The 15,807-nt window shown below is 38.3% G+C and overlaps 1 protein-coding gene across 1 annotated transcript in view; it reads right to left on the reverse strand.

Annotated features, from left to right (window-relative positions):
* OCA2 (OCA2 melanosomal transmembrane protein) overlaps positions 1-15,807 on the reverse strand; it is a gene marked incomplete at both ends in the record, with an annotated part of 186,299 nt that overhangs the window by 115,149 nt on the left and 55,343 nt on the right. Inside the window, 5 exons of the mRNA XM_082773952.1 lie at positions 7,803-7,941; positions 11,497-11,621; positions 12,605-12,661; positions 13,731-13,796; positions 14,684-14,755. Of these exons, the coding sequence (XP_082630078.1) occupies positions 7,803-7,941; positions 11,497-11,621; positions 12,605-12,661; positions 13,731-13,796; positions 14,684-14,755 (459 nt within the window). The remainder of the gene's footprint in view (positions 1-7,802; positions 7,942-11,496; positions 11,622-12,604; positions 12,662-13,730; positions 13,797-14,683; positions 14,756-15,807) is intronic.

A 15,807-nucleotide genomic window follows, 5' to 3' on the forward strand; every position in this document is an offset into this window, starting at 1 on the left:
CATTCAGTTTGCCTACCTATTAGTTCAGCCAGTTGAATGTCTGACACCGCTGCAAGATGCTCTTTACTACCAAACTTTTATTAATGCTCAGAAAGTTTGGCCTGTGGGCATCAAGTCAAGATTTCAGACTACAAGACATATTTCTATGAAGGATGAAATCAGCATTCATAGATCAGGAAATTTACAAATAGCAATGAAAGAAGAAAAAAAAGGATCAATATTTGTAAGACCTGTTCCCAAAGTATATAAGGTCCATATCCCCCACACTTTTTTCCTTAATTACAGACATTTGCCATGAGCAGTGAATCTAATTCTTATACAGGTTGTCTCTAAGATTATGGCCAAAATGAAAAATCAGAAAATTTTGTCTGGACATTGAGAATCCTGAAAACCAAAGAGAACTGAATTTCTGTTCAGAAATTGCTCAGATATTGACAACATGCCATTTAAGAGTCTTGGAAGTATGGAAAATAAGTATTCAGTTTTAGGTGGTCTTTAAAACGATCTGAGAGTTAGGAACTTGAAAGGAGTTAAGCTGTAAAAACACTGTAGCTACACCAGACAAAACAGTAATGCCTAAATCTGCCTGAAAAGAAAAAAAAAAAAAAAAAAAGAAAAAAAAAAAAAGTTATCCTCTGACTAACCAAATGGCTGGGAACCAGCTGGTTGAGGACCAATAAAGAAATGAAGTGTTAGCAGAATATACCTAACCCACAATTACCAGAACTAGGAAAATCACTTTTACATCCGACCTAGTGTCAATAAGCATAGTGGCCACAAAGCTTTCTTAGGCTGCCAACAACATGTTCTCATCCTGAAGGAGGGTGCCAGCTACCAGGTGGAGTATTCTCTGCAGAGATACTCAGGCATAAAGCTAATTGCTAGTGTAGGAGATAAAGAAATAAAATAGGAACCTGAAGAATCCCAGAAAACTAGAGTTTAAGCTGGTGATGGCCCCACCATATGTTAATAGAACTTAAGTGGCTCATGGCAAACAACTGCTAAGATTTACAAAGTCGCCTCCTGGAAGTTTTGGATACCAAACACCAATTTTAAAGCAAAACAACTGTGCTTTATTATTGAAGTACTGCAATGCAGGAGCTTCTCAAACAAAAAATACAGCAAAAGAAATGTGCTCCCTGAAACCCATAAAACTAATTGCTCTATGAAAACGAAAGTCACATCAACCTGGAAGACAAACTAAAATACTGAGGTTAATAAGGAGGTCTCAGGACTGACAGAGATGAAAGGAATCAAAATGAGATATAGCTCACAATACTCTTAAAAATCAGGTTTAATATAGTTTCACAACATAAGAGCTGACACAGTCTGAAGAGTGATTTGCAGACATCATCAGAAGAGGGAAAAAAAATATCTACCTGATTTTTAGCATCCTACCTGGGAGCTTACTCAAACTTTTCAAAGAGCAGCTGGTTGAGATTCAGAATTTTGTTAAACTTCATAATATCACCCCATTGATCTCTCTTATATCTGAGATCCTTGGGGAAGAACAAAATGTGCTTCTCTGCTGTGACTGCAGAACAGCTTTCCAATTCAGCTGAAACAAATCATTTTCTGACATGGAGTGTGTTTATTTCAGGAAAGAGCTTGCACAATGATATTGCCCACAATAGTGCAAGGCTGGATTCAATTCTCCTCTCTTCGCTTGCTTCCAGCTTTTTCTCTTGTTTCCTCCTTACAGCAATCCGCAGCAGTCAGCATGTGAAAATGACACCTGATGATCAGTAGCACCTTGGATAACTTGTTGCCACTATGAGGAAGCTGAGGACTACAATGTGCAATCCCTCTTATTCCCAATATCAGAAGCACTGGTGGTGCAAATGAGTTTCCCGCCCACCCTGATGCTTTGGGCTGGGTGCTTAGTACCCACCTCTCCAGCACACAGAATATGCTCTCAGGGAAGGAGCAGGCAGATTTATTTCCCACCAGACATTCTCAGGTAACTAGTAGCCAACTGGCAGCTTCTGGAGAACTTTCAAAAACCATTTCTATTTTCTGAGAAGGAAATAGAAAAGAGGAAAGGGAATAGGATAAGGAGGAATGAGTTTGGCAAAACCAAGCTCTGACAATAGGGCAACATACTGATTTGTTAATTTAGCAGAGGAACGATCATGACAGAGATCCTCAGGTTTCCTGCTGCTCTGTTACAAAGAGTTTAGGTCACATCACAGATACCAATATCACAGCAGAGGATCGCAAGATGGTGGCACAGACAATTCACCCGTCGCTCCTGCTCCCTTGCCCACACTCTGGTAAGGGCATGCAACATCTACACAGAGCCTGTATTCATACTCTGTGTGCCTTTTATACCTCCTGAGTTCTCTGCAATGCTGGGACCAAGATTCAGCATTTAGAAAAACACATTAAAGCGTTCCACATGTCTGCTGCATACAACAAAATGTCTTTTTCATAAAGATTTTCTTTTTTCCTGCACAATAGACTGAAATAAAATTGACATGCACAAAAGGCAAGAAATACTTTTCTTCCAGGGGATTTCAATCCATCAGATAAATACAATACATGCCTCAAATGTCCCCTACTTGAGGCTATGCTGATTGTGTTAAATTTCTCCTGTTCCCCAGACAACAATGAAAATCTAAAGATTTTGTTTTACGGAGACAGCAGCCTAAAGGTTCCCTTGCCTACAGACTCAAAGCTGAAAGAGTGGGCATCTTTCTTTAGTTTATGGTTTTAAACATGAAGTCAAATATATCAATTTCGTATTAGGAGGAAGTGTCATACTGTTTTCCTGAAATGCTAGCTTTCCATCATCCTGACCTGTTTTGTTTGTTTGTTTATGGGGGAGAGGGGTTGACTGCTTTTGGAGCTGCGAAATTAAATTGTAGTATTTCAGACTTTTCCAGAAGAAAGCAGCCATTTTAAAGAAAAGAGAAAGCAAAAATTATAGCTAGATGCATGAATTCAGGGATCACCAAATGCTGTGCTTCTAGTCAGAGTGCCCTTCAATTATTTTTTTAAGCTAATAAAATGAAGAAGAGCAAGAGTAATTTATTATTTCTACACTGGCTTAAACATCCCTTCAAGCTGAGTGACTGAGATATATGTTGTGTCAGGAAGAACTGCTCATGATGTTGCTGAGAGACAAATCACTGATGGTCTAACAGCTACATAAAGATAATGCCTGAGACATTGATGAGAACCCTTTTTTGCCTTGCACTGTATTCTTTAATGATTACTACATGCAGAGATAGGGAAAAAAAAAATCTAAAATCAGCCATAAAACCACACATTTTATTTCATATACCTTACTTAGGGTTTCATTTTTCTTGAGGAAAGGAATCAATGAAACATTGACAGAATAAGCAGAAGATTTACAAACTGATTAAAAGTTTTACCAAGCTTGTATACAGCAACCTCAACAAAAATAGCCTACGAGCTATGGGAATCCATTTCACAGTCTGCCAGTGCTTGAAATACCTTAATAGATTTACATATAGGATTTTCTCTGTTCCATTGGTCAGAATTATCTACTTCTATTCATACATTTTTTGGCACCAAAATTTATCATACAATAAAACCAATTAATATAGCATTATGCTAAATTTCAGCATGAAAACTGAAAGCCTCTGAAATGTAAGTGTCCTGGTTTTGGCTAGAATAGAGTTAATTTTCCTCCCAGAAGCTGGTATGGTGCTGTGTTTGGGATTTAGGATGAGAATAATGTTGATACCACACTGATGTTTTAATTGTTGCAGAGCAGTGCTTACACTAAGCCGAGGACTTTTCAGCTTCTTGTTCTGTCCTGCCAGCAGGCAGGCTGGTCGTACAGCAGGAGCTGAGAGGGGACAGACCCAGGACAGCTGACCCCAACAGGCCAAAGGGGTATTCCATACCATATGGAGTCATGCTGAGCAATTAATATGGGGGGGCTGGCCAGGGTGGGGGAACCACTGCTCGGGATGGGATGGGCATCGGTCAGCGGGTGGTGAGCAATTGCCTTGTGCATCACTTGTTTGTACACATTAGTAGTAGTAGTACTGTTATCATTGTTGTTTTCATTTCTTTCCTAATAAACTGTCTTTAACTCATCCCACAAACTTTCATTTTTTTCCTGATTCTCTCCCCCTTCCTACTTGGGGGGGTGTGGAGGGCGAGCAAAGAGCTGTGTGGCGCTTAGCTGCCGGCCGGGTTAAACCACAACAGCAGGACAGGAGATCCCTATGGCTGTTCATTTTCTGGGGAATTCCTGTCAAATTGCAAGAATAACTCTGAATGGGTTGCTGAATATCCAAAATCTTCAGCAAACATCAGATAAACAGTGCAAGCTTTATCACATACCAACACTGTAAATAAATGGGGACCCTCAAGAGGATATAATCCAGCAAAAGCTAAAACTGTCTTCACTCTTATCATTACCTCTTCTAGATAAAGCTCAATACACTAACATACGCTATGTTCACGCCATTTTGCACTGGAGACCTATTCGCCATCCCTTGTCCAAAGATCATGTAATCACAGCCTAAGCTTAGGGCCCAAACAACTTCAGATATCAAAGGCATGATTGCAGATACTTGGGAAATTCCCAAATACAGAGGACTTAACACTCAACCTTTCTGAAAGCAATGGCTGGTTTGAAACAGTTTGTGCCATACTATGTATATAAAACAGAGTTCCCAAATTCCAAAGCAAATACCTCTTCAAGACAAAAATATAATTTTGCTAACAATGGCCACTCAGTAGCAGTATTCTGAAGGTAATAAAATTTTTTGAAGTTTTGTATTCACTGAATGAGTTTCTTGCTTGCTCTTAATGAAATCTCTTTATTTTCATCATTTTCTTTTCCTAATATAGCAATATAAATGCTATTTTGTGAGACTTCTTCCAGCTTCATCCTAAGAAGAAGTAAGAGTACAACAAATCTTTATCTCCTATTATGCAAATGTTCCACTAATTCCAGACACGATGGTGCTATCATAAATTAACTGCTGCTATTAAAAAAAAAAAAAACAGAAAAAAAAAAAAAAAACACCCTTAGGTATTCATTCATGCCTCAGGACAAATAAACAGACTTATCCTTACATTGTAATGAGTAAGGTTTAACATAATGCTTATTTATTCAAATATACTTCTCATAAAATATTTTTTATATGGCATGAGTTTTCCCTAGAACCTAGGTAAAAAGATCTCTTCAGCACTACAGTAAACAAAGAGTAAAACATTTCTAATGCTTTAACACAACAACAGCATCCAATGTAACAGGGCTGCACTTCATTTTGTATTTATTTAACAAATCAAGCTTTCCTAAGAAAGTGTGAACTTGTATAATGTCTCACTAGGCTGCTTTTAGAGGTAAAAGTACAACAGAAAAACTTCAGAAAGACTGGGAAAATTCTCATTCTTATCGCACCTTCTAAAATAGAAAAAACAATCCTCTTCACAGTGCAATGAGCTATCGGCCTCTTACAGGGGCAGTTATCCAAGTACTCCTGTATTACTAGAGTAAAAATAACACTGGAAAAGACGCATAAGAGAATGAAGAGAGACATTTCAATGAAAATTCTCCTTAACAGGAGAAAATTTTCATAGAATGGTAAAACCATGTTTGAGGACATGAAAAAGAAGGAAAAAAATACAGCTATTTTCTTTAGAAAACAAAGGAATAAATACTTCAAACAATATTGCAAGAAGTGCTGTTTCCAAAATGCCACTAAAATAAGTAATTGTATTCAAAAATTTGTACCTCTGAAACACCAAAAAATAAAAATAAAAAAATCACTTAGTACAAATGTAGCTGGCATTCCACGCATTTTGGTGGCGGACTTGAGTTTGATCCTATAAACTACCCTCTCAGCAGCTACTAGAACTAGCATCAGAAACAATGTCTACATTTCATCTTTGAATAAAAGAGAGCTTGCTAGAGTGGATGGACAAAATTAAGAATCTAGATATTAGTTCAACAGCATAGACTGTGGGATTCCAGATGGTCCAGGTCTCTCCATGCCCTTTCCCCTGGCTTTATCCCACTTCTCCTGCTATCACTCTTCTAGGCAGATCCCCTCCAGAGGGGCTGAGACCTAAACACCGAGAACACAAACAGTGAGGACAAAAGCCATGCCACCTCAGAGCCCAGGACGGGTCTTTGACCCTTTCTGATTTATATATATTGAGATATAACAGATGACAATGTAGGAAGGAAGAAGTACAAGTCACATGATCCTGTGCTGCATCTTATCTCTTTTCTTACATTCTTACTTCTTTGATCCAACAAAGGTATGAAAAAGCTCCAGAGTGAAAATGTTTGCAAAGTTTTTCTGCTTGTTTAAAATATAGAATTTGCGATAGTGTCACATCTTCTAGAGTCTGTATACATCTGAGTCCTCCTAAAATTATCAATATCTCATTCAAGAAAAATATAAAATTGTTTCCTTTCAATGTGATTGCTTAATTGCTTACTGTGTTTATAGCTCCTGCAAAAGGTTTTACAGAGATGATGAGTTTCTGAGTATTTAGGAAAATGACCTGTGTGGCAGGTGCTAATTATTCTCCTTTAGAAAAGGAGGTTGCAATAATTGCACAGATTTTATATTTTAAAATGTAAAATTTAGCAATCAAATCCTCAGCCAGGAATATTACAGAGTCTCCAAAGTCACCATTCAACCAAACTAATTGCAGCACATTTCAAATATTTTGAAAGTAAATGTTTAATTCATTAAACACTATTAACTTTCAAAGACATTTTCCAACCTGGACAGCACTTAATTAATTTGAGTGTATGCAGTTAATTAGAAGATAATTTTTTTTTAGTAGAACAGAAATGTAATTAACTCCAGATTTAAAAAAAAAAAAAAAAAAAAAGTTTTATACTAAAAATCTGTTATCCCACTTGCACAGATATTTTCACACTAGCCCATGTGTTACACTAAATCGCTTTAAATTCATATATGGCATTAGCGTCACAAAATAATATGGGGTTTATGACACCTAGAAAAAATAGAAAGCACATGGTTGGTGCCCTTACAGGACGGAGAGAAGATGGTGAGACCAGGACAGTCCCCCTGGCAGGGGTAGGAGTGTCCCACCCAGCACCTGTCACCATAGCCTTCCCTTTGGCACCACTCATCTACCAAACTGAAAAGAGTTTTATCCATAAATAAAACAGACAAGTGCAGGAAGTTAAAATGCCTCATTGTAGCCTGAGGATATCAACAGGTTGGCAGGAGGTGGGAGCCAGCTGAGCCTGTGCTGCATGGCAAGAGCCCCTGCTACCCTCACCCCCACTTCCCAAAGGGCTGCAGCTAGAGGACAAATCCACCACCTGCAGCAGGGTCACGTGTGACAGGTCTACAGGGGCTATGTGGTCTCTTGCGGTGTGCACAGGTGTGTTCAGACAGTTATTTCTTGTTTAAAAGTCCCAATAAGGCATCGAACAGTCTCAGTATATTTAAAGTTTGGATTTTCATGCTCATTTTCATGTCCTTTTCTTATTTTATCCAACTTACTGCCTTTACAGCCCTCCATTGTTTTGATTCCTTCTTCACTTGGTCATTGACAAAGAAAACCCCCAAAATAAAAGGAAACCAGTATTCTCAGTCCATATCAAAAAGTCTGTTCTTCATCACAGTTGTTGTTTTTTTTTTGTTTTTTTTTTTCCCAGAAGATCACTCTGTTCTGTCTGATTGCCCTACTAAGAAAGAAATAGCATGGCAGAACAAGCGGATTGTGTTCTGCTCATATGGCTGTCTGGGGGAAGAAAAAGTTCAACACAGCATAAATCAGCATCAGCACTTAATTTCAGTAGCAGAGTAGCTTACAGTACGTACCTCTTTCCTCAGCTCCTGCTTTGAAACAATAATCACATTTGGAGGATCCCCAACAGCTGTGGCAGCCCCCCCAATATTTGTGAAAATTACTTCTGCAATCAGGACATGCCTGGGATCAAGATTAAGTACTTCACAGAGCCTGCAGATGAAAGAAAATTGAATTAACCTTTTAAAACTATAATTATATTCCCTTGAATCTTAAAATCTATAAAATTTACAAAACAAAGTTCTTCAACTGAAAAATTTCAGGATGTGAAACATGATAAAAACTGTGTGTACAGTTGAAATTTTCATTTTATATATACTTTGGTAATTATAGCAGTATCAATGCAAAAAATATAGACATTTTACATTTACAATGCAATAGTTAATGGTAAATGAAACTGATGTGTTTAAAACAGAATTTCATTAGAAGTAATCAATTATTCCAAAAGTTGAACTACACGGAAAGTTTCAAATTTAAAACCCCATTCTAAGTGCTATACAGCTTTTTAAGCCATGGTTCCCAGGTGGCACTGACATATGGAGAATTATTCTGGGCAAACACAAGCTCTGTACTCAGCCCTAGTTATTGACTATCGTGTGGGGAGCAGAAGCAGAGGACAGGCCACCTATCAGCCATGAATCATCCATCTATCATCGACCTCCATTTTCAGCCAAAGTTTACCCATTTCTTTCTGCTCCTGGTTCTCCCCCTTCCCTATAGCTTAATAACAAGTAAGGATTGGTGTGATTCGGAAGCCTACATCTCAGGTACCCACTCCTGAGCACAGCACGGCAGCTGGGGTAAAAGCCCAGAGAGAAATTCCTCTGTTTTTCAAGGGAGCATGCTTAAACTATTGCCCCCTCTACCTAATACAGGATGTGGGAAAGCCTAGGCAGTGAGCATTCATCCTCAGGATTTCGTTCATTGTAGTGCTGTCAGTGATTTCCCTGAAGGAAGTTGAGCTTTACAGTTCAACCGAAGTCTATATTATTAAAACTTATATTTCAAAGAGAAAAGCATGTGTTACACAAAAGCTTACCTTGATACATTTACTCTGTCACCAACAGTATCAATTTAAAAATCAGAAAAAGCACTGTTAGCTTATACATATATCAGTACATAAAAAGTCCAGAACAAAGTAACTTTGCAAAAATGCATTATTTCCCAAACAGTGTAAAATTATGCAGTTAAAAGTGTACTCTGTAGTACAGATGGCCCAATTACACAAGTTGTGGCACAATACTACAATCATACTTTGAACTTCATCACTCCATTGTTTCCAGCATTTCTAAATAAAGTTAACATTTCATTAGTGTTTGGCTCGGTTTGGTGTTGATTTGTTTTGATGTGCCTCGTGGTAGCTTGAGGAATGAACAGCAGATGTACTCCAAGAAAGGCCAAGCCCAAAGTACAGAACAATTACAGTGTGTTAGCTGTACCATAGGACTGAACTTTCTCAGTACACTTACCCTAGTTATATAATTTCCCATGTGAACAACCATTAGCCTTTTCCAGTTCCCAATAACAAAGCATTTTGAAAATAAACCATAGCTAAGAATGGGTAGATATTAATTTTTTATCAGCTTACTTCAAAATGCAGAGAGAAACAAATATCATGTTTTATGCCTTATTAATGGCAGTCTAAATCCTTATATTCACAGAATCAGTAGCATTTTCTGCAAGCTCTATCTCCATGGCAATGCAGCGCAGGGTGATGTAGTGAAGCTTTAGATGAGGGCTGAAGACAATGACAGTAAGATAAAAACAACAAATGACCCCCAGCATGATGTTTTTAGAAATAGGCTATTATTTGTTTCGATTAGAGCAAATTTTATTTTCACTTTGATAGTAATTCAAATACAAATGTTTCCTGCACACTGAATTTGCCCTTTTTCAGTGTTACAAACTCATTTGGTAAAAAAAGGAATAAATGCTACAGTAACTCTGCCTGTGAACTGTAGTTCATGATGCACTGACATCTGTGTTTCAATCCATTCCCAATTATAGTTAATACAAAATATTCTGCAACACAGCTAAAGAAAACTTGGTGTTTAATAATTCCAATGTTGCTTACTGTTAGAGGTGAAATTATTGACTGGAGTAAGGCAAAGTGATCTCTTTAAAATATAATCAGACAGAAGACAAATGGTGCTTTCACTCACCAGCTGTTTCCTAATCTAGAATAAATGCCACTTGCAAAATTGTTTTTTACTGCTTTACACTACCTTTTAAAATGGCAGCATATCTTAATATAATTTTGTGTATTCTAATGATGTGCTTTAATACTTTTTTTAATGATGTCATAATCATGGATGAAAAGCTCGACATGAGCCAGCAGTGCACACTTGCAGCCCAGAAGCCCAACTGCATCCTGGGTTGCATCAACAGAGTGGCCAGCAGGGTGAGGTGATTGTGCTCCTCTGCTTTGCCCTTGTGAGGCCCCACCTGGAGTGCTGTATCCAGGTCTGGAGTCCCCAGCACAAGAAAGACATGGTTCTATTAGAGAAAGTCCAGACAAAAACCACAAAGTTGATCAGAGGGCTGGAGCACCTCTCCTATGAAGAAAGGCTGAGAGAGCCAGGGATGTTCAGTCTGGAGAAGAAGATATTCTGGGGAGACCTTGTTGTAGCTCTTCAATACATAAAGGGATCTTATAAAAAAGATGGAGAGTGTCTTTTTACATGGACAGATAGAGATGGGACAAGGGATAATGGCTTTAAACTAAAAGAGGGAAGATTTAGATTAGAAACAAGGAATGTTTACTGTGATGCTGACGATACACCAGAAAAGGTCGCCCAGAGAAGCTGTGGATGCCCCATCCCTGGAATTGTTCAAGGCCAGGCTGGATGGGGCCCTGGGCAACCTGATCTAGTGGGTGCCATCCCTGCTTATGGAAGTGGGTCAGAACTGGGTGATCTTAAATGACCCTAAAGGTGCCTTTCACCCCAAGCCATTCTATTATTCTATGAATGACTGGAAGAATTACATCACTCCGGATTATTTTAAAACCACACTAGATCTTTCAGAAACTAAACTGGATTAACTAGACACTGGTTAAATTTAGGTTAAACAGCGATTTCTAGTCACACATTCATAGAAGTTGCAAATCATGTGTTAACTTACATAACCTGAAGTAATTAAAGTCACTGTTTTTAAAATTTCAAAGATTTAATCTCCAACTGCAGAATTGATCTGTGACTGTACCAATGTCATGATCACCATCAGGAAGAAAATTCAGAGTCTCATATCTCAAAGGAAGATTCTTACTTGAAATCTGGAAGCCTTTTAACAAGTATTAGAAGGGATAACACATGTAAAACATAGGTTACTAAACAAAATTGTATATAGCCCGTAAAGGACAAAACATTAATTAAAAAAAATCTCCCTGCTTATAGGATGAAAAGTCATCTTCTAGGGAGCATTTGGTGCAATATCCTATTGCAGTTCAGATATGGAGACAAACCAGGGTGGTTAACTCCCAAGGCGGTTAAACAGGCTTCAGATATATGTTCACCAAACAACACAAAAGGAAAACAACCACTGATCCCTTTGAAAACATCAGCTCTTTACCCTAATACAATAGGAGTATTTGAAGTTTTAATTTCCATTTAGACAATCAAAAAAGTCCAAACAAGCATTTATGCACACATGCCTGCTACTGATTGCTGGCTATAAAAGACTAAGTCCAAAACCATAACAGTAAAGTACCTTATGGTTACTGGTGTAAAGAGCAGCATAGTGGTAACGTTGTCCAAAAATGCAGAAAGAATTGCAGCAATAAGGCACAGAAGCGTAATCATGGCCCACACCTTGCCTCTAGAGAATCGATAAGCCTAATAAAAAACAAGCAAATAACAACAAAATTAAGGGACTACACCATTCCAGCTGAGCTGTCAAAAAATGACAGATAAACTACTTCACGAAAGATGAAACAACAGTGAGCTCAGAGCATTTACTACTCCATGCACGTCCATCACTGCCCTCTCCAGTATGAACACATTTAGCAACAAAACACATATTGGAAGCTGGCAAACATCTCCATCATACAGTTGTGAAGAGACCTCATAGTCCACTGCCAGGCATGGGTGGGGCCTGAGCACCCACCTTCTGCCTGCATGACAGGGTGGACTAACACAGTTCGGCCCTCCTGTCACCTTCACAAGCTGGGACACCTTCCTCATCCTCACAGCAGCACCACCAGGGCTACACAGTCTGGATATCTATCTAGACAAGTTTTTTGTCCATGTGCATTTTGCTTGGGTGTTCTGTGCTCAAAGCAGTCCCCTTTATTGCTTTTGTTTTATTTCTTTCCACAGTTCTCAGAAAAATTAAGCTTTGCAACAGGAGTCCCTCACTATAGGTAATACTTGCTTTACAGCCAATCCATCAGAATTACCCTTTTCATGTAATCTTTGCTACTGTACAAAGGTCTGTGGCCATTTATCATGTGTGACTGTAAAGCTAATGATTGTTCCCATATTTCCTCTCTCCTACTGCCAGACATAAATACAGATTTCAGCTACAGAGGAACTGCAGTCCTGGGCAAGTTAGTGGGATAATTCAACTTTATGTTGTCTACATGCTTGTGTATCCTACTGGGGGCCTTTGCCTTTCTCCTGTAGAAAGAGAATTGCCTTAAAGACTTCCTTTCATCCCTAAAAGATTTTCTTGCAAAACTACAAGTCACAATACTGCCATTTGTAGTGTGATAAATACACACTGCCCAAAGAAAAGTTCTATTGAAGTTCTTTGATGATCTTATTAAATGCTAACTTGATTAAACTAGAAATAATTAAGAGTACCAAAACAAGCCTACCTTTACCGCACAGTAGTCAAAGAATCCAGTTTCTGAAAATATGGCCACCAAAACCATCTACCAAAAGAAGGAAAAAAAAAAAAAAAAAAAAGGATAGCTTGCAATTGAATTATGCAAAAACAGTGTCATATAGTTTGTGGCCCTAACAAAAGTCCCTTGTATCTGCCACCGTTTTGAGAATCTGATCGTTTTCATATCAGGATAACTACTACAGCTGTTGGTTATCTCAGATATCATATGGTGAAATTTAGTTCTCAGCATTAGCAGTCTATAAATTAGTCTAGTTGAATTTTATTTGTAATGATGTCATACATTACATTGTAAAGGCGTCATACATTAAAGAATCAATGTGTCTCCCTTGCATCATTAATCAAGAGAAGCCAATAACTGTGTGCTTTCTGCAGTAATGCTCTACAGATTACAGAAAATATCAGCTCCAAGAATTACCTGCACTTTCCCACTTTTCTGGGTTGTTGCCTGTGATTCCATCTTTCCTCCCAAATGATTTTTTTTTTTGCTTTCCTTTTTTGTGGGGAGGGCAGAGGGGCCCAGAGCATTGTCAGTAAATAAAAAAAAAAAAATCTCAGAATGGAAACAGAAAATGGTAATTTTTCCTGCATAAACTGCGTATTTTATATCAGCATTTAATCACACTTGGACAATACTTTTTATCATAAATAGCTCTGGGCAAAATAATATAGCATATTATTATAATCTAATCATATATTTCTCCTCCATTTCTGGTTTTCTCTTTTTGGCTCCAAACATGACATTAAGACAAAGAAAGCCAGTAGAGCATGTTTGAGGAAGTTTTTGAGTAAACAAAATTAACAAGATAAATGAGAGTGATAAAACTTGACACTTAAACAGGTTTTCTAATTTATAGACCTCGGTCATGTTTTTTGTGTGTTCTACAGATTAAAAAAAAAAAAAAAAAAAAAAAAAGCAATATTTTCAAAGGCTCCTTCAAAGGTATGCTCATCATCCTTTTTGATAAATATCTTCCAATTTTTCATTAGAACACGTCCCAGTAAAGTGCAATTAACAAAACATTTTAAAAAGTAACATCTAGATATTGAATGTGATTATCTCAACACATTTAGAGCAAGAGATACATTTTAATTACCATTCCAAACAGTAGCGCCAGTGTCTCATAATCAATCCACTCTACCACTTTGACCATACTTGGCCTCTGCAATCAAAAAATACAATTACCAGTAAATACCGCGGAACATCTAACTTGTGATTAGTTATGAAGTATAAACTCCACTTAACTGATGAGACATTTAAATAAACTCTGACAGAAGTTAATAAGTGTTCCTACAAGGCACACAAAAAGGACTCTTTTTTTTTATTACTCCATTATTATTATTGTTATTACTATTACTATCAATTTAAAGTACTGCAGGCATCCTAAGTGGGTCACTATCGAAAGCCTACATTAAGCTCTTCGTTTATCTACTTGTTCCTTATGTAGCTTTGAGTAATAAATTATAACAGAATTATATGGTACACCCCATTTTTCCTTTTCATAAGATAACAAAAGCATACAGCTTCACCTGTGAACACATCAGACGGAATTTAAAAGAACATAGCAATGATGTGGTGACTATTTATAAGAAAAAATGAAGAAAAAAAAATCAGACTTTTCACTAAATATCAACTAAGAGTAAGTGGGGGCAACGGGGGGAACAAAGGGATTGGAAAGTATAAGCAGGAGGTGTAAATATTTAGGGCAGCATAAGGCAGTGTATTTTCCATTTAGGTTTGATTGGTAACCTAACATTACTGAAAATAACAGTGCTAAAATAAATCTGAATTATGATAAAAACAGCTGTATTCAGCTTCCTGCAAATCATAACTAAATGCATCAACTGACTTTTTACTCCTCTTCTGTTCCATAGGCTCTCCTGCTTTCCCCATGGTGACACCCCATCCTAATATCTGTCCTACCATCTTGTTCTATTTAAAAAGGCTGCTGTCCCCTGTGTCCACTCACAACATGGCAACTCCTGGATTTTGTGATATCATAGACAGAATTGAAGTGAGGAAGTAAGCGCTTACAGTTTGATAACTTACCTCCCCCACAGCAGCTAATGCAGCTAAAGCTGCCAAAGAACCCAACATCGCTGCAAGGGTCCTGTGAACAATCTGCAAGAAAGTTTAAAAAGTGACCAAAGACTCCTTTTAACATCTCATTATTATTAAAATAATAAAAAAATCTGTAGTTGAATCTTTTATTGTTTTGTTGTTTTGTTTTGCTGTTTGTTTCTTTTTTCCCTTATTTGACCACACTATCCTCTCAATAACAAATAAATAAATAAATAAAGCTTAGGAGAAAATGGCTGATTACTTTGACTCATTATAGGATTAAAAATAAATAAATAAATGCCACATCCGTGGGAACCCCGTAGGAAGTCTCAACTCTGATCTCAAGGCAGAGAAGGAACTTGGGCACACATTTCCTATATTTGCCACCTAGTGGCTTGAGTAGGAAAGCCATTAATCTTCCCAGTTTAAGAATCAAAAAGTCAGGCATCTCTGCCTGAGCTAGTCTTGCTGGTTTCCCTTCACAGCCCATGGGAAGAAGACACATGGCCAAGAGGTGGTCTACCTCATTCTTTCTAGGCACTTGTTTATATCCAATGAACTACAAAGATCTACAAATACAAAGCAATACCAAAGCACATAGCTCAGACCTGGGGCAGATGAATCTTACACAGACATACTACATTGAGTTTCTAGGTCCATTTTGTGGCCTGGGGCACCGATAGATCTTGCAAACTTGCATACTTGCTTTCGCACTCTCACACACTGTATTTGAACATGTCAGATCAGAGACAGCTCCAGACAGCTCCAAAAGGGACCCACTGCTGGCCAGAGCTGAGCCAGGGAGTGATGCTGGGTGGGCCTCTGGGAGAGCAGAGTTAAGGAAGCTGCACAACAGCAGCTGGGAGAAAAGAGTGAGAAAATGTGAGAGAAGCAGCCCTGCAGGCACCAAGGTCAGCACAGAAGAAGGGCACAAGGTGCTCCAGGCACACAGCAGCAGTTCCCCTGCAGCCCGTGGAGGAGCCCCTGGTGGAGCAGGCTGTCCCCCTACAGCCCATTGGTCCCACATGGAGCAGATCTCCACGCTGCAGCCCCCCCATGGGTGGAGGAGCCCACGTGGAGCAGGTGGATGTGGCCTGGAGGAGGCTGCAGCC

Source organism: Aythya marila, assembly GCF_965140915.1.
Source record: "Aythya marila genome assembly, chromosome: 1".
NCBI lineage: Eukaryota > Metazoa > Chordata > Aves > Anseriformes > Anatidae > Aythya > Aythya marila.